Below are 20,098 nucleotides of genomic sequence, written 5' to 3'. Positions count from 1 at the left end.
ATAAATCGTTGACAATATTTTTTGTGATCCAAGTTTACCTGTATTTTTACTTGTATTTCAAATAAAAACAAATATTTTTTTCCAATGTGTCATTAAACACATGTAAACATAATATTTTTCATGTAATAAAATTATGTATTAATAATAATTACTACTATTTTATTTTTCTGTTACCAAATCCATTTTTAAAAGGGGATCTAAAATAAATAATGGCCTAAAAATAAAAGAAGTCATATAAACCATAAACATCTATCTACTTCAAATGTATTGTTACATCTTGTCTAAACAAAACAATTTACAAATCAAAATGTTTTCTACTAATCTACATTCCCTAAGCTTCATCCTTCTTGCCAAATGGATTCATTTTCGATAGCCAGGATGTGGTAGTGCTGAAAAAGAGGGAAATGTTAACATACTTAATAATGATCTATAATCATAGCTTCAGTATAGGTTTTTGTTTAGAAGCAGTGCAAAACACATTTTATTTAACTATGGGAAGTAGAAAAAACTGGTTCAAATATAGCTTATGGGACTGTACTTACGATATTTCATCTGCCGAGCTCTTGGGACCTTCAATGCCTGCAGCTTTTAATTTCTCTACCAGGTTTTTTCTATAAACATTTTTCAAAGGAATTGGCCTGTTGGCTGCCTCCTTTTGTTTGGCAACTTTACATAGAGCTTCATACCACGTTAATCCATACCAATCAATTTCTTCAGGTGTGTACTGAAAAATAACAATGTATTTTTATTGAGCTGGAACACGAAACAATAATTAAATAAAATCTTTATTTCATACATACTGAAGACAAGTAGGTTTTATATTCTTCATACACTTCTTTCTGTTTCTGAGGATCATATGCATGTCTCGGGCATCCATTCATCAATTCAGTTAGTATTTGCTTTTTCAGTTTCAATGCTAACATTGACACTAAATCACAAGCAGGTGTCTTGAGTAGGTAATGATCAAATCCATAATGATCATTGATCAACCTGATTGTCCGATCAGTGACAGTCACTGAAAGATGGGTGTTCAAAACTTCAGACTTGACCACAGTTCTCTTTAGCACTGGTACCCAGTAGTGTGGCACTCTACGCCTATGTTGGTCACGCTTTTGAAAACCTGTCGCAGAGAGAAATTATGCAATTTATTAATTGAAATAATAAATACATACATCAGTTAGTTCTTGAAATGCATAAATTAATTTAATTAGCTTAGTTATGGGTTATATAAAACAGGAAAGATTTTGTAAGCTTGTTTGCCAACCTTTCACAACTGCTTCCCCTCCCCAAATCCCGTCATGGAGTTCAGCCGGATGTTTCAAAGGAATAGGGATGTTTTGTATTGGCAATGTCTCGCCAGTCAGCTCGTCGCGCTTCCATTTGCCTTCTTGAGGAACAAAGTGAACAGCAGCAGGTTTCAAAACCTTCCATTCGCGCCAAAACTTCTTGTATGCAGCAGGCAACTCAGACGCTATACCCAATTCAAATCGTCCTTTTTTCTTGTATGTTTTAGACAACTGTCGCACAGTAGCCTGAAAGAAATTACGCGTTTGAAAATGTGACGTACTATTACATACTGAAAACTGAGATCAGACTAAAAGAACTTGTATTTGGTCATACCTGCATACGAGATGATGCCATTTAATTATTTTTCAATATAACACATAAGATAGTAATATTTTAGGGATAAACTGAATCAATTTCAGTAAAATATTTTGCAAACCTAACCAATTTGTGATGGATGATGAAACTGTCAATTTTTACTGTCAAGTTTTTGACATATCAAGTCTCGTTCAGAAACAGACAATCAGCTGAAAACATCATTGAACAGTGAAATAATTTTTGCGTTTGTCAAAAAGGCATGTCAGATGACGTGTAAAAAATGGCAAATGACCACAAATGACAAGTTAGTGGTGGCAAATTATTTGTTTATTGTGGATTTTCTGTGTAAATTGCTTTTTTATCCTTTAAATTTAGTTAATGATACGATTCCTGTAGTTAACCAAGCGAAACAGCGTGTATTTGTTATTCATGTACGCAGAGAATACTAAGCCATGGCGGATGATCAAAAAGTCGATAAATCCCTTGAAGGGGAACCATTGGATGATGTCGACACAAATATAGCAGTATCCTCAAGCGACGTGTGTAGTGTTGCTGGAAGTGTGAAGAATCCGAAGGTATTTACATATTATTCATTTCATTCTATTCTACTTAATGGATGCTTAATGTACTATCATACCTGTTGTTTTCTATGTAACATAAGGACATTAAATTCTTATTAATTACCTATGATGTCACCAATTTATTATGGACAATGTATTACTTCTTAAAATGACCATAAGTCCAATTTACAAAGACATGCCTATTAAATAAATAATCCAATTGACTAATGATATCATCAAATCTTTTTCATTACGAAGTGCCGGGAGATTTTCCCGTCACGCCAGCCTCAATGACATCATACGCAGGTCTCTTTCTAGCGCATCCGTACCGGCCATTCTTGAACCAAATGGCCTGGTTCGAAGTGATGGTAAGAGACCTGATGGTATGACTTTGGTTCCATGGAAGGTGGGACGGCCACTAGTGTGGGATGCAACCTGCGTAGACACACTGGCACCGTCTCATCTTCCGCAAACCTCGTCTGGGGCTGGTACTGCCGCTGCATCAGCGGAATCCCTCAAGCGACGCAAATATGTAGGTCTTAGTAGTACCTACATGTTTGAGCCATTTGGGGTCGAGACGCTAGGTCCGTGGGGACCAAGTGCTCATCGCCTGTACAGGGAATTAGCCAAGCGGCTGATTGACTGTACAGGTGATAGAAGAGCTGGCGCATTTCTTGGCCAACGAATCAGTTTGGCCATTCAGCGCGGAAATGCAGCCAGCATTCTGGGCACCATGTCGCGTTGTTTGGACAGCGATTTGGGACATATTTTTTATTTGTAAATATTTAGTCTATGTAGGTTAATTATTTGTATTATTCTTAATCTCTTAATTCTATACGTTCAATAAAATTCTTAATGATAAATAATAAGTTATAATTTCAGCTTTGTGATATTTTTTTAACATAACCCACATAATATTGGACTGGGTGTTTTCTATGTAAAATAAGTATGTATTTACAAAAAAAAGTATTTAAGTATGTTTATATCCGTTGTCTAGTACCCATAGTAGAAGCTTTGCTTAGTTTGGGACTAGAAGCGCAGTGTAAATTAATGTCCAAGGATATTTATTATTATTATTATTTGTTTTACTTTCAAAATACTTTTATTTTTTAAGAATCTTGTTATAAAATTATGACTTTTCCAGACACAGCGCATGTCATCTTCCTCTGACAGACAAGTAAAGTTTGAAAGAGCACAGAAAGCTTTAGAAAATGCTGCCCTTGTGTCAAAACGCATCAAAGAGCACCGAAAAGCCACTGCTGAACTTTTGGGACGTCCATTTGGTATGGTGTTGCAAAATAATTCTTACTAAAACATACCTCATAGATCGCTTAATTTATACAGTGTAAATAATAACTGATATCAATTCTTATTAAGTTTTTAATTATATTATCTTTATAGAGGAAGATGATATTGGAGATTCAGCAGAAATGGCATCCACCATGAGCGAGCGAACTGGGTACTCAGTGGCAACTGATACTTCTACCAACATTTCTGTTCAAGATGCTTTGAATAGTAAGAAGTTGTTATAAATATTTTTCACACCTACACCACATTGTATACCACATTCTCAACCAATTTGATTCCATAGACCAACATCAATTGATATTGACTGTGAATTATCTTATCTCTTTTTTACAGTACCTGGCATAAGTGAGAGTCTGGCTAACACTTTAAAACAAAAAGAAATATTAATGGAAAGAATTAAACAGTACAAGGAAATTAGTAAAAGACCAATCAAAACATCAGCAATAAAAAAAGACCCAATAAAAGATTCTAAAGTAGATGTAAAAAAGGTATGTTCTAAAATAACTTTCAGTTAAGTATTTACTTATACATACATTACATAAAATTGATGACTTAATATTCTTCTTTGTTGTAGATAACAGACAATAGTGATATCACTCAACTCTTGAACACTCTCAAAGACAAAGAAAATGCCCTAAGTGTAATCCAAGTGAAAATGAAAGCTATGGAAACAACTATTCTGGATTTACAAGAAAAATTAAATGAAAAAGACCAAATTATTGAAGCTAAAAATATGGCAACTACTCTCATGTCCGATAGCTTAAGCAAAAAAGGTTTGTAAACTTTATTATAAAGCAATTGTGTTTAAAAAAAGACTTGAAATAAACTATTTTTTCTTATTTTTTTAGAAAAAGATTCTTTACTCTTGCTTGAAGATACTAGACATCAAATGACAAAAATGCAAGAAAACTTTATTAGCATGGAAACCGAATGGAAAGACGAGCGGCAGAAGTTAATCAAGGAAATTGAATTAAAAGACGAAAAAATTCATAGCCTAGAAGAGGCCAACACCATCTTAGAAAACTCCAGATTTGAAATAACCGTCGCACACTCTAAGTTGCTTGAGGAATTAGAATTAAAAAATAAAGAAATATCACAGCTGGAAGAAAGTATTAAGAAACTGTCAGTGGATCAACCTCCTGAAGTTTCTCCAAAAGAAAAAGAAGATTTTGAAGAAGAAAAGGGATCAATTGAGATTTCTCAAATGGTTGAGTTGTCTAAAAAAGTGGAATTACTTGAGCAAATTAATTGTCAAATTAGACAGACCAATATAGAACTAGAAAATAAACTGGCGACAGTAAACACTGAAACTAAGGCAGCTGTAGGTTCACCAAGCAAGAAAGCTAGCCCTCTGCCAGGCCGTAAAGGCGGTAGAAATACTGCATCCAAAGCGAAATCGCCCTGGAGTAATATGTCTTCAGAATCATTACAGCAAGAATCTGAAAAGAAGGGAAACAAAAATGAAATCACAAAATTAGAAATGTTAGTACAATCTCTAAATAAAGATATACTGGAAAAAGAGTATTTGATTTCTCAAAAAGATGTATGTATATCAGAACTCCAATCCGTAAAAACATTACAAGAAAACACAATTCAAGAGCTTAAAATGACACAAAATGTGCCTACTGCTGAAAAGGTGGATATGGGAATAGAAACAGATCCTCTAGAATCTTTAGTTGACAATGATATTGTGAAAGTCAAGGATGCAGATGAAAAGGATTCGTCTACTGAAGATCAGAAGTTGGATGTGACAGAGTTGGAGGAAAAATTAAAGGCAGCTCAGCAACAAATTGCTGCCTTGAATGAAGAGGTTGATTTAGCTAATAAAAATATGATCAAGGTAAAGTCAAGTCATAAGTTGAAGATAAAACAAATGCAAAAAACCATTGATAACTTTAGTAAGGTTTCTGATTCAAATGCTGAAATTGTTAAGCTTAATGAAGAAATGCATCAACTTACTCAGAAGGTTGCAGAGCTAGAAGAAGAAAAAGGAAATTTACAGTTGCATCTTGTTGACTACGACAGTGGAAGGCGTAAGTTCTTGTTCACCTTTCTTATAATATCCGACTAAAAAACTTATGAACTCAATTTATTTTTGTAATTTTCAGTCACTGAATCAGACGTGTACAAGAAAATGATAGAAATGGAAAATTTAGCTGAGACAAGGCTAAGAGCAATTAGCGTTCTGGAATCACAGAAATTTGATTTAGTACAAGGTATGTATAGTACAGTATTTGGGTAACTAGAGATCCAATTAGTGTATGACAAACACTTGCAAAAAAATACTATTTTTTACCTCTTTATTTTTTTAGCCTTTATAGAGCAAACCTATTTATTACATTTTACTTTAAAATTGTATTTTCGATTTCAGAATTACATGTTTTACAACAAAAGAACATGGAAATGGAAGACAAACTTGCTGATATTTCTCAGCTTCAAAGTGAACAAGTTTGTTCCGAAATTAAGTCTGTACAACTAGAAGAACAAATTGATGAACTTACTGCGTCACGAAGAGAATTAGAACTTATTATAGACAATTTGAAATTAGATAAAGAACATTTGAACAGTACAATTAAAATAATTCAAGAAGAGAAAGATGAACTGACACACAAGTTGGAAAGCTATATTCAGGAAAACATGGAACTAACTGATAAACTTGAAAAGTTAAGTACTGAAAAAGTCAGTTCAGCAGAATCAATAGAAATCGTAGAATCTTTAACAACCCAAGAAAAACTGGAACTAGAGGAATATAATAAAGGCATTATGGAATCTAAATCAGACCCGAATGAAGACCTATACAAAAAAAGTGATGATGAACAGAACATACAAAATTTAGTTGAACAGGCTGCAGAGTTGAATAAAAAAATTGACTTATTTAACCAAGAAAGAGAAGAAGTAATGGATAAGATGAGTAAGATCAATTCTGAAAATGAGATGCTGCATGATGAAATTGCTAAACTCAACCGTCAATGTTCCAATCTACAGAGTAACATTGATTTACTAACGAATGAAAAACACGATCTTTTATCGCTAAATGCTGATCTCAGTCATCAAATAGAAGACCTTAAACGTGAACATCTAGAAATCGTGAAAGAAACTGTGGAGGTTCCGAAACCGTCTGTTATTGAAGAAACTTTAGAAGCAGCCGTTGATGTCCAGCAAGATGACAAGGTTTCGGGAGAAAAGGGAGTTAATCGAAATAAATCAGTTAAACAATTGACTAAAGAAATATTAAAATTAAAAAATATCATCAAAGACAGAGAAGCTGAAATTGGTGATTGTCAAATGAAGATACTATCATTAGAAGAGCAACACCAAAAGCAAAACGAATTACTTCAGACAAATGCGTCGTTTGAAGCCAAGTTAAAATCACTATCGGAAGAGAACCAAGCCTTGAGAGATAAGCTGGAAGATTCCGTTAGTGATAAGCAATTTGAGAAGCAATTAGAGGAGCTTAAAAACGCTAATGAAATGTTACAAGATGATATACTGAAAACTCGCCAAGAATATAGCAACACCATAACAGCTCGTGATGTGAGAATACATGAACTAGAAAACTTGTTACGTGAATATGAAATGCAGATATTAAATTATGGAAACACATTACAACAGAAAGATAAAGAACTAGTAGAGTATATAAATCAAATAACTAAATTAAACGATGTTTCTCAAAAACTAAAATCAACGATTGAGTTACTTGAAGAAGAAAAAGCTAAAGATCAAAACGCTGAACTTGTGAAATCATTAAATAAACAAATATCAGCCTATCAGAAAAAGCTAACTGAAGTTGAAGACAAAATTAAATCATTAGAAGAAGAAAAGTCTCAATTAATGTCAATTAAAGTGTCCTTAGAAGGCAAAAACAACAATATAGAAACAGAATTGAAAAAACATCAAGACTTGTTATCTGAAAAGCAAACACAAATAAAAGAATTGCAAACTCAGCAACAAAAACACTCAGAAGAAGTAGCAAACGTTATGCTTCAAGCAAAGGAACGTGATGAAGAAATTCATGAAATTAAATTGCAATTAAGAAAAGAGTCTATTGAAAATGAAAAATTACGTAACTTGTTGGCAGAGAAAGATAAATCTTCAGAAGAGTACTCACAAGCGATGCAAGACACATCAGATAAAATGCAAAAGCTTTTAACTGAAAAGGAACAGTTATCTGAGCAATGCGTAGCATTGGAAGTGAAAAACAAAGAGTTGATGGAAAAGTTGAAGAAGTTTGCTGTTAACATTAAGAAAAAGTCTTCCATGTATACTGATTTAGAAAATCAGTTCCATCAAGTACAACATCAATTAGAAGCTAAAAATGAACATATGGAACAGCTTTTGATTCAAGTCGAAACACTTCCTGCTCTGCAGGAAAAATTAAAGCACGCAGAAGAAGAGATCAATCGGCTACAAATCCAAAGAGTTTCCTATGAACAACAACTGCGCGAAGCGCGCCAAGAAGTCGTCGATTTAAATAGTGGAATTATATTAACAACTAACCATCTAACTGATATGCAAGAAAAAAATTTCACGCTAGAATCACAAGTAGTTATGTCAAATCAAAAAGCTGTTGCGCTAGAGATTGAACTGAAAAACAATGCCAATCTTGTGACAAAAGTATCTACTTTAGAAGCAGATAACAATTATAAACAAGCTCAAATTGTTGATCTTCTAAACAAATTAGGTAACCAAGAGCAAATATTGACACAGTTACAGTTTGGCCATGATGCTAAAATACAGGAGCGTGATTTGTACATTGAGACGCTGGAAACTGAAATGAATAAATACAAAACACGAATATGCCGACTCGAGGAAAGTATATCCATTATGGAAGACAGACGCCATTCTTTGGAGCGAAAGGCAGATCAATTAGATAGCCAGCTACAAGAAAAACAAAAGGCTTATACTGATTATTCCAGCCAAGAAGATGAACTTGTTAGTAGATTAGCAGTTCTCATGGATCATGACAGAGTTGTGGAAAAACAACTGCATGAAATAGAGAGTGAAAATAGACACTTACAAGATAAGCTACAATATCTTACTGAAGAAAATAAGCATTTACGTAAATCTTTGTCTGAAGTTCAAGATAATTATAACACAATAATAGATAAGGCTAATCGAACAGATGTTGCAGAAAACACAATTATAAAATTGCAAAATCAAGTACGTGACTTAGAAGCTCAACTTAAACGTATAACACAGGAACATCAAGCGATAATTCTTAAAAAGAAACAAGACATTGAAGATCTTGAAACAGAATTTACGACACAAATAGACAACGCAATAAAAGAGAAAAAGATGTATAGTGAAAAGTATGAAAAAATCACTGAGCATATTACACAGTTGGAAATAAAACTTCAAGAATATAGTAGTGAAAATGAGCGGCTAAAAATAAATATGGAAGAACTTAACCGTATAAACCAGGACATTCTTGACAAATCGGATTTGCAACAACAGCAAGCCGCACCTGATTACACAGATCAGTACATAACTGAGATAAATAGATTAAATGCACTTGTTAATAATAAAAATCAAGAAATTCAAGAAGTCAATAATAAGTTACATTCGGTTCAAGTTAACGGAGCATCAACAGTTTCTAATTTAGAAAGTAAAATCAATGATTTAACTAATAAGTTACAACAATCTACATCAGATGTTGATCAATTAATAAATGAAATACAAATATTGAAACAAGACAATGAGCAATTGCAGCACCTAATACTTCAGAAAGAAGAACAATATAAGGAGTTAAAAGATAGAAAAAAAGTTTCATTTGAAATGAATATTCCTAAGACTGAGGGATTGATTATTTCTTCTACTATCGAAGCAGTTAATACCGAAGAACCAGCTAAATATAATATATCAGATTTAGAGTCACAAATAGTATCCGACGTCTCGTCTAATTATTCTGATACTAAGCCCAGTGACAGTAAAACTACTGATTCTGTACAAAAAAGCGCATTTGTTGCAGGATCTGATGTATTAGATTCTAAAAATGTCTCGGAAGAAGTTATTGTGCCGAAAAAAGCATATCTTTGTTATAAAGCAGAACAGGATGATAATCCGAGTGAAGTTGATCCTTTCAATTCTGACGAGGGCTGGGGATTTGGCGAAACTGAAGAAGTACCAACTGATGTGTCGTCTGAATACGCTCATCTTAATGAAAAAATAAGCCAACTTCAAAAAGAGAATGAAACGTTAAAAAAAGATCTTGATGCCAATAACACAAAACTGTTGAAAGTTATGAAAAAGCTGAAAGAATTTAAGAATAACAATGATATGTTATCTAACGAACTGAAATTATCCAAACAATTATCTCAATCATCATTTTTAGACAGCGCTATTGAAGATGAACTTCGTAATACCATCATGGAATTAGAAAAGAAGCTAGGAGAGCTTAATTCAGATTTGCAAAAAGAAAAACGAGAGAAAGAAACAATCAAAAAACAAAATGAAGTATTTAGTAACGCCAATGAAAGATTAACTGATATGAAAGAAAAACTTGATAGTGAGATTGAATTATGGAAATTCAAATTTAAAGAAGTAAACGATAAAATGTCAACTTTACAGTGGGGTGAAAATAAAAATACTCCAGAGCATAAAATTAGCTCTAGTCATGACGCTACAACTGATTCAGTGAAAAATGAAATGATTAAACTAGAAAAAGAAAATGACGAATTACAAACAATGGTTGATCAGTTGACTTCTCAAAATCGAGAACTACTAACTCGGGAATCAAAACTGAGAAGTGAAATTGATGTCATTACTCAAAAAATGAAGCAGCAACAATCATGTCCAAATTGTGATAGTCTGAATGCTTCAATTTCTGAGTTAAGTGAGAAAAATACTGAATTACAAAAACACAGTGAAACAATTAATAAGAAACTTAAGGAATTTGAAGTCCAGTCTAATGAAGCTACTAAAATGTATGAAAATTTAAAACTGGAAAGAGATGAGATAAATCAGTTATATGAAAATAGTAAAAGTGAATTACTTAAAAAATGTAATGAATTTGAAAGTGAGATCCAATCTCTTAAGGGTTCTGAGAATGAAGCTAAAGTCAATGCAGAGTCTCTGAAACTGGAACTTGAAAGAACACGTGAACAATTACTTATGTACGAGGAGCAACCGGCGAAGGTTCAGAATGAAGACCTCTTAATTTTATCCGAAAAAAATAACGCGTTAGAGGAATATTGCTCGCAATTAAAATGCCAGTTAGACGAATCATCCAACAAGGTAACAAAATTGGAGACCCTTAATCAAGAGATGGCTCAAACAATACAAAGTTATGAAAATAAAAATGCATCGCGTGTAGAAGAAAATTACCACATAGAAATTAACAATAAAAACCTTGAGCAGAAAGTACAACAATATGCAAAACAAATTACTGAGCTTACTCTCAGACTTCAAAACCTGAACATAGAAAATGATCAATTACTTTCGAGCTTAGCTGAGTTACGTTCATCTATGTCCAGCGCTGTTGATCAACGAGGTTTTGAAATAGCAGAACTTTGGAAGCAGCACCTAGCACAGAGAGAAGCCGATTTTCTTAAAGTTGAACAAGAACTTAGAGCTGAATTAAGCGCATCTGAAACCAAATACGAGCAACTACTCGACAACGTCCAGTCATTTAGTCAAGAAGAAACAAATAAATTAGTAATGATGGAACAGGTTACTTCGTTGCAAAATAAACTTCAAGATAAAGAGGGACATTTACATAGCCTTCAAGAAAAATACTGTGAAGTAATGAACCAGTTGGAATTATTACGTTCAGAAATAGAGGACGAAAAAGTTATGTACGAAAATAAATTGCTTTCACAACAAGAAGAATATGAGAAGTTGATTCAAGAAAAGGAAGAAACTAATAAACGGCACACAGAAAACTACGAGCAAAAGTATCAAAACGCTCAAAATGATTTAGCAACGTTCAAGGCAAATAACGAAGAATTGTGTCAGCAAGTGGATGAGCTTAATAGAAAATTAGAAGAAGTGGCTTCTACTATTGTAGATTTAAATAACCAAATACGTTTAAAAGATAGTGAAATATACCAAAAAACTCATGAGTATACTTTAACCCTAACTCAAAGGAATGAAGAATTTGAAAATGTCAGAAAACAACTGCTTGAATTTGAGAAAAAAATCGAAGATCTAAGTTATGAAAAAGAGTCTGAACTTGCTATTTTAAGATTGAAAATGCATGAAAATATAGAATATTATGAAAAAAATATAAACGATTTGAACACAGACAAATCGAATTTAGAAGAAGCTTTAAATGCAAAGTTAATTGAGTGTACAAACCTTAACAAACTGATAGTAGATTTGAACAAATCTTTAGAAGAGCACTCATCTAGAATCAAGGAAATGCAAGTTGCACTTGAAAATCAAGAATTGGAAATAGTTACACTGAAAGATGAATTGAATACTTTAGAAAACATGATGAGAAAGGCGAGCACTAGAGTAGAAAAGCACGTTACTTTTGCTTCCGATACAAAATCGAGTGACGAAGGCGAGAGCCAGGAGGGTTTAGTTAATAAAGAACTTTTAGACGCAGTGCCAAGAGCTGAACTGGATTTGGCACTGTACATGTTGCACCAGAGAGATGTGCGCTGCGAGGAACTCACGATGGAGCTCACACAACTGTTGGAAGAACGAGACACCTTGCAATTACGGCTCTCGGACAGTTTACGGTCAAATGAAGAGATGAAATCAAAAATTAAGTCGATAGAATTAGATACGTCCACTGACAGCCAGGAAACGGTATCTGAATTACCCAGTTTCAGCGTGGAAAGAGAACACTCGCAGTTCGTTGACACTCACCGAGGCCAGACGTCCCGCAGTAGCAGCGTGAGCGAAGCCGATGGAGATAAACCGAAGCTGCAAGCCAAGTGAGTTTTTTTTTCTAGCGTAATAATTTACATTGGACAGCCTAATGGTTCACGTACTGGACTTTAACCCCAAATGTTAATGTAAGCCATGATAGGCGAACGGTGAAGGGGTCGGACTGGCCGACTCGTGATCCGGGGAACGCGGGTTCGGTCCCCGAAACCGCTCGACTATTGTGGTGAGTTCACTCGTGACACAAGCATATTTAGCTTAGTACCTAATCTTTAAAAAAATATGCACCACAAGCCCTACTATAGTCATGGAAGTTAATATTTGTAATTTATGTGTTCGTCATATAGTCGCCATAGCTCTATTGTTCACTCTCAGTTAAAAGCCAAAGTTAATCAGTGCTATAGTCTGGTCTGCGAGCACGTTTTGTCCAATGACCCCAAGCTACGCGCGCTTGCACACACTGCGGGCGCCCGTCGCACAGTCGCGACAGCAATATAGCGAGCGATAAGGATGGGTAGCTTGGGGTCATTGGATAAAATTATACGTGCTCACAGACCGGGCTTTAGTAATACGAATTCACCAGTGCATTTCAAATAATGGCATAGGTGACTGAGTTTCTTCCGCCACTTCTCAGCCCATATGTTGTCCCGAAGTGGTGGTAGGGCGAGCTATATTTGGGACGTGTATAAGTGCCCTGGCAAGGACCTATGCCCTTTTGACCCGTGGAACACCAAAGTGGTACACCTAGGTGTTAACTTCTTGTACCCCTGGTTCACCTAGGTGTTCTGCGTGAACTTTTTGTTCACTATTCCCCGTTAACACCAATTGGAACTTATAAAATCAAGATAAAATCCTATTATAACGGGTATTAATGAACTTTTTGTTCACTAATCCCCGTTGACGGGGATTGTCAACGGGGAATAGTGGAATAAGCCCAAAATACTTATACAGGGTGTTAGGTAAATGGGTATATGAGCCGACACTAGCCCATGTTAACATGGGCATATAAATGGTATGGTGAAGTCAGAAAGATATCATCATTTTTTTTATTTTTATTTTCATACAAAATAAATTGTATAAAATCCGATTTGTATGAAAATTAAAATAATTAAAATGAAGATATCAATTTTCTAAATTCACCATACCATTTATATGCTCATGTTAACATGGGCTAGTGTCGGCTCATATACTCATTTACCTAACACCCTGTATACTTATTTTTTGTTCACAAAAAGCAAGATTATTAAGTCTATAAAAGAGTTTTTAACTATTTGAATTTGACCGCTTCGGTTCATTCGCAGGTTATCCGAACTGCGCAGCGTGAAGCACAGCCGCGACGTGCGCTTCCGACAGGAGAGCGAGCAGCGGCAGATGGACCTGCGCCTGCTGCAGCGCGACGTTGCGCACCTGCCGCCCGAGGCCCGCGACCAGCTCGCGCAGGCACACCACACCCTGTGTAAGTAACCATCACGGTCTATGACAGGGTTTCCCAACTTTTTTTTGCCAAGTAACCCTAATGAGGGCTATCGTTTTTATACTTAACAGTTGGCACCCCTGGCGATTGACAGGACCTTACTCTACAGTGGCGCCATCTTGATGAGTGCAAATGCGATAGTCCTCCTACCACTTTAGCGCTCACCAGCTGGCGCCACTGTCTTCGCCACTAGCAAGTGACAGGACCTTACTCTACAGTGGCGCCAACTGGTGAGCGCTAAAACGATAGCCCTCATTGATTATACTTTTCCTAGCTGAACCCCCGTACTACTCCGCCCGCACGCCCTGCCCCTCCCTTGTGCGTAAACAAGTCGGTGCGAGCGAACAACGTCGGTCACGAAACGTGGGATAATATTTTTTACGGAACCCTTGCGGCCTTTCCACGGAACCCCAGGGTTCCGCGGACCACCATTCGGGAACCGCTGGTCTATAATGCCCGTTTTCACCATCAATCCCTAATTTTTAAGTGACCCCTTTGAAAACAAAATTCCTGTTTTGTGTTAACTTAAAAATCAGGAATTTATGGTGAAAATGAACTCTTAAGTCGCCACCACAGATCACAGAAACTAAAGGGAGATGTGACAAAGGGGCGGGGCCAGTGTCGCAGCAATATGCCCAAAAACAGAACACATTGCTCGTGACAGCAATGAATACATTGCTTGCGTAGTACTAAAGATTATTCGAACGTTGAGTACTAATACCGCAGTGGATAATGAGTTCAAACTAACAAAATGTGATTGTTGTACGTACATTACTTGCAATCTAGTATGCGAACGAATAGTAGCTCTGAATGCGATGTGTGCATGACATATTGTTTGTATTCGCGACGTATTGTTTTTGTTTTCATTACTTTGTGAATGTGAATTTCTAATGCGACACTGAGTATCGAACTCAGCGCATTAGTTGGCATCTCTCTATATCAGGGTTTCCCAATTTTTTTTTGCCAAGTAACCCTAATTGATTATACTTTTCCTAGCTGAACCCCCGTACTACTCCGCCCGCACGCCCTGCCCCTCCCTTGTGCATAAACACGTCGGTCACGAAACGTGGGATAATATTTTTTACGGAACCCTTGCGGCCTTTCCACGGAACCCCAGGGTTCCGCGGACCACCATTCGGGAACCGCTGGTCTATAATGCCCGTTTTCACCATCAATCCCTAATTTTTAAGTGACCCATTTGAAAACAAAATTCCTGTTTTGTGTTACCTTAAAAATTAGGAATTTATGGTGAAAATGAACTGTTAAGTCACCACCACAGATCACAGAAACTAAAGGGAGATGTGACAAAGGGGCGGGGCCAGTGTCGCAGCAATATGCCCAAAAACAGAACACATTGCTCGTGACAGCAATGAATACATTGCTTGCGTAGTAACAAAGATTATTCGAACGTTGAGTACTAATACCGCAGTGGATAATGAGCAAAATTCAAACAAACAGAATGCATTCATTACGTGCATGTTGTACGTACATTACTTGCAATCTAGTATGCGAACGAATGGTAGCTCTGAATGCGATGTGTGCATGACATATTGTTTGTATTCGCGACGTATTGTATCGTACTCAGCGCATTAGTTGGCATCTCTATATTTCTATGGTCACCACACTGTAGCCACCCATTGGCGTATCTAGGATTAGTTTTTAGCGGGGGGCCTGGCTCTCTATCACAGGCTCAACTAAAGTCAACTATCATCTGTCGGCCGTTTGGTGTAGTGGTTCAGAACGGACTACTATGCCGAGAGGTCCCGGGTTCGATTCCCGGCCGGGCAGAAATTGAAATGATGAATTTTAATTTCTGTGACGGGTCTGGGTGTGACTATGTATAATATGTTTGTATTTAAAAAAAAAAGTATATAAGTAGTATATCCGTTAAGCTAGCACCCATAACACAAGCATTAAGTTGCTTACTTTGGGGCTAGCTGGCGCTGTGTGAAATTGTCCAAAGATTTATTTATTATTTATTTATTTATCTTATACCGGGTCGTGCCAAGTTGACCCCCATGTGGCACTTTGTATGTAGCCACAAAACGATAAATAGCCACCACACTGTCTGTTGATAGCTACCACGCAATATTATGTTAATAGCCACCACTGTTAGCGACGCGATTAGCCAGAACCTTTATTGTGTTAGCTATTAAACTCCTTGATTTAGAATGAACCTTTATGGTTTTAGCCCTAGGTTTAAAAAGGGTAGTATTTAAACGAGCGACTGTAAATTTATGTTGTAAGTGTCAAAAATAATTAATGTGGGCTAAAGAATTACTAAGTGAGCGACTGAGTGCAAGTGACGAAAAATTAAAAGAACAGCAACTTACAAAAAAAAATTGAGTTCCTTAAAATACAAAATGAGAAGCTTCATAATATTTGAGCGACCTAATATTTGATTGAGTGTCAACGTTAGGTCCTGCATTTTTTTCAATATTTGGCAAATGCTTTTTTTATACTGAGCGGTATTTTTAACTTTAATGAAGTGTTTCGAATGCAAAAACTACTTTGAAAAATACTATTATGAGCAGCGTATTATGAGCCCACATTTAAATAAAAAATGATCTTATGAAATAAATATTTGACGGAACACTATTCTGGTAGCGAAAAAAATAAATCATTAAAATTTAAGGGTAGGTAATCAAATGAAACAATGTATTACGAAAAATGAAATAAATTTGTATTTTCTTAAATCGAATCAACAAAAACAAAACAAAATAAAATAAGTCGCTTCTGTCAACCCAAAAAAAAAGTAATCTTATTAATAAGGTTCATTGATTGGTACCTATGAGGATTGAGGAGCTCTACCTACTCATCGTCACTGTATGATAAGTGCTGGCTTGGACTTAGCGGGTCGGCCTCGTTTTCTTTTTTGTCCAATAGGTATCAGTTTTGCTTCCAGTGGCGGTGTTGTTAGTTTGAGCCGAATTGCTAGACCCAAAACGTGTTTGCATACATATTTTGTTAAAAATTCGGGACAGTCGCCCCGCCCCCATTCGAATTCGCGCGCTGTAACAATCTGTAGTTTTCATTAATAAAGCGTATCAAAATAAAAAACATGAGACCTCAAATATAATATCAGTAACCAATAATCATTAATAAAGCAGCTCACAAAACTTTGCTTAGAATTAACTTTTTTGTAGTTCGTTCAGTAAAACCTCAATTAGAAAAATCTAATGTATCTTCATATTAAAGTTGCCCTCTCTGTATTTCTAGTCGCTCACTTAGTAATTTAGTCGCCCGGATAGTATTTTTATGTCTGAAATGTAATAATCAAAACCCACATTTTGTAAGTTCGTTCTGGATTTTATTATTGATCAATATTCGTCGTTAGTTTGGTTAATTTTTCGCTTACTCAAATTCATACCGCTCAAGGTATTAAAACAGTATGCCATCATCAGTCGCAAAGTTTTTTTTTAGTCGCTCGTTTTATAATTCCCCGTTTAAAAATAAAATATGTGATTGACTTGTGAGCTGTCAAAGGGTTCATTGAACTTTTGTCATGGTTTTTGCATGGAACAATGGTTTAATTTAAAATACAATCCATTTTGAAGAAACGGCTTTTCATTTATGAACTGCAAGACATCCACCGCCAACAACCACATTATCTGTTAATAGGCACCACACTGTCTCTTGATAGCTACCACGCAATATTATGTTAATAGCCACCACACTGTCTCTTGATAGCTACCACACAATATTATGTTAATAGCCACCACATTATCTGTTAATAGGCACCACACTGTCTGTTATTAGCTACCACACTATCTGATAATAACCACCACACTATCTGTTATTGGCTACCATACTATCTGTTATTAGCTATATTTTTGGTCAGTAACAGTTTTTATTCAGTACTTCTTCTTCCTTGACAATATTGACTCTAATATCCGATTGACTGCCCTGCATTAATTTATTTTAATCTTGCAATTTATTTAACTGACATTTATGATTTTGACATTTAATTTGCTCATTATTACTTTTCTTTAACATAATATTATACTTAAAATCACGCATTAACATTTGTATGCCGACAAGGCTGATCACGGCTTGAACACATATTTTGTTTGTACATCATACTGCTTACCTGTGTTTCACAAATAAATTATTTGAATTGAATTGAGCTACCATACTATCTGTTATTAGCTACCACACTATCTGTTAATAGCCACCACACTATCTGTTAATAGCCACCACACTATCTGTTAATAGCCACCACACTATCTGTTAATAGCCACCACACTATCTATTAATAGCCACCACACTATCTGTTAATAGCCACCACACTATCTGTTATTGGCTACCATACTGTCTGTTATTAGCTACCACACTATCTGTTATTGGCTACCATACTATCTGTTAATAGCTACCACACTATCTGTTAATAGCCATCACACTATCTGTTATTAGCTACGATGACACCATGACACTATCTATTAATAGCCACTACACTCTCTGGAAGTAGCCATATCACATTATGTATATGCAGCCATCACACTGTTTATAAGAAAGCTAGTTATTGTTTGTATTATTATTTTATATCACTGACTACATAATAACTTTAAAAAAGCCTTTATTATCCATAGCAGTTAGTGATGCTGCAACATTTGTCGTGGGAATTAATCACACGACTGCCGCTCATTGATTTAACGACGAGATTGTGTATTGTTTTACTTGATTGGTCGCAACTGACGCGAAACTAAATGTTTTTATTTTAATTTCAGCGCGTGATTCCCAGAGCACGTCGACAGTTCTTTTGAACTGGCTTCGAGGCAAGAGCACCCCAAAAGTCATGCACATGTGAGTTCGACGAAATCACGGGACAATAACCTGTATTACAAATATTAGTGGCCACCCTTAGCGTTTATCTAAGTATACAGAAACATATTATGGGGTTTAGGTTAGACATTACTTGTTCTTTTCTTTATTCATAGAACTGTCTTCCCTTGTTTAGACTTATCTGCATTTATAATCAAATTTTCCACCACCTCACGACTCAATTGTAAATGTTTGGGAAAACATTGTTACAAATTGTGCACCTTAACGAACTTGTCATCTTCATCAGTTAACATGACGCTCGACCTTATTTATTTATCAGTGTTAGAATTAAACCTTATCACCCGAGTAATTGGTCAATCGGAAAATTTTTGGAGTTTAACAACCTGAACTATTTTCACTTTATCATTTTGACAATACTTATTTATTAGCTTATCGAGAGGTTTAAAACTAATACTGATAAATATAATTTAGCAAAAGCTGCCGATAATTTTAATGAAATCATTATTTTTATATTTTATAATTATTTCTGTCTGGTCGCGAGGACTTAAATCACTCGCGTACTATTGTTTTGCTTTCTTTTGTTTTGACAGTCATAAACCATCTTCTTAACGTGGGATTCAAACCAAATGGACAGTAATAAGTTTTATTACTCTATTCTACAATGCCTGATTTTGTGTATTCTTTCTTTGACCCACGATACACATTGACACCAAATTCATTGCGGTTAAATGCTGTAACAAAATTATGTTCTGTTGTATATAAAAATTAATGCAGCTTTATGTATTTGACGTTATGTTATGCTGCCTGATGTGATTTGGCAAGTACGAGCGAACGATATTTTACGAAGCATTCCTTAAAATTTTATATATCATTGCATACTTTGTCTTTATCATTTTACTATTCTAAATTCTTTGGTTTAGGGTTAATTATTGTCTTGTATGGTGCGTACTACTAGCTCTTGAAAATTGTCGCACCAGTCTTGTAGTACTACACCTAGAAAACCGGTTACACTTTAGTGACACATATACTACTATTCAAACGCTAGACAGGCCCTTATTTTAAAACGAACTTCAAAACTAGATTCAATCTCGATTATAGTACTCGACGTACATTCAACCAAACTGGTGATTGGTGGTATTTCAGTCTTAAGACCAATGACATGGAAGATATGATTCATTATAATAATATGACGTTTGAACGTCGTTTCAGAATACGGGCCCAAAACATTATGTAGATATTTATGCCAATGTCATGTTTAGTTGTACCTACTGTGTAAGTATTTGATTATTATGAAAACTTAATTTCGAAGCGTGCCTTCTCGTTCATAAACCAATAATTGTAAATGTTATTCAATTCATGTTATGATACATTTTATTGTACTTGTATGATTTATGTATATAAACTGGGTCCCATTATGGATGAGGATCTTTGTATATGACACTGTAAATTTGTTTTTGAATAAATGTTAATTCATCATAAAGTATATAGTTTTATTCATTAATCTTATAAAAATTAGTCTCCATACATATAGGAAAGGAAT

The 20,098-nt window shown here is 35.3% G+C and overlaps 2 protein-coding genes across 2 annotated transcripts; one reads left to right on the top strand and one right to left on the bottom strand.

Annotated features, from left to right (window-relative positions):
* Positions 1-235: 235 nt before the first annotated feature.
* On the bottom strand, positions 236-1,767 carry LOC135073328 (large ribosomal subunit protein bL28m). The gene is made up of 5 exons (XM_063967467.1): positions 1,621-1,767; positions 1,265-1,532; positions 801-1,120; positions 543-724; positions 236-389 (listed from the first exon to the last, which is right to left on the bottom strand). The coding sequence occupies exons 1-5, from the start codon at positions 1,639-1,641 to the stop codon at positions 332-334; spliced, it is 849 nt and encodes a 282-aa protein (XP_063823537.1). The 5' UTR covers positions 1,642-1,767; the 3' UTR covers positions 236-331.
* A 149-nt stretch (positions 1,768-1,916) lies between these two features.
* On the top strand, positions 1,917-20,038 carry LOC135073323 (golgin subfamily B member 1-like). Its single transcript, XM_063967457.1, has 10 exons — positions 1,917-2,177; positions 3,307-3,445; positions 3,564-3,677; positions 3,804-3,958; positions 4,045-4,243; positions 4,319-5,503; positions 5,579-5,686; positions 5,842-12,352; positions 13,604-13,758; positions 18,504-20,038. Exons 1-10 carry the CDS (start codon positions 2,055-2,057, stop codon positions 18,581-18,583), a joined length of 8,769 nt encoding a protein of 2,922 aa, XP_063823527.1. The 5' UTR covers positions 1,917-2,054; the 3' UTR covers positions 18,584-20,038.
* The last annotated feature ends 60 nt before the right edge of the window (positions 20,039-20,098 follow it).

This window comes from Ostrinia nubilalis, chromosome 7 (genome assembly GCF_963855985.1).
Source record: "Ostrinia nubilalis chromosome 7, ilOstNubi1.1, whole genome shotgun sequence".
Taxonomy (NCBI): domain Eukaryota; kingdom Metazoa; phylum Arthropoda; class Insecta; order Lepidoptera; family Crambidae; genus Ostrinia; species Ostrinia nubilalis.
This window is presented reverse-complemented; position numbering and strand designations above follow the sequence as displayed.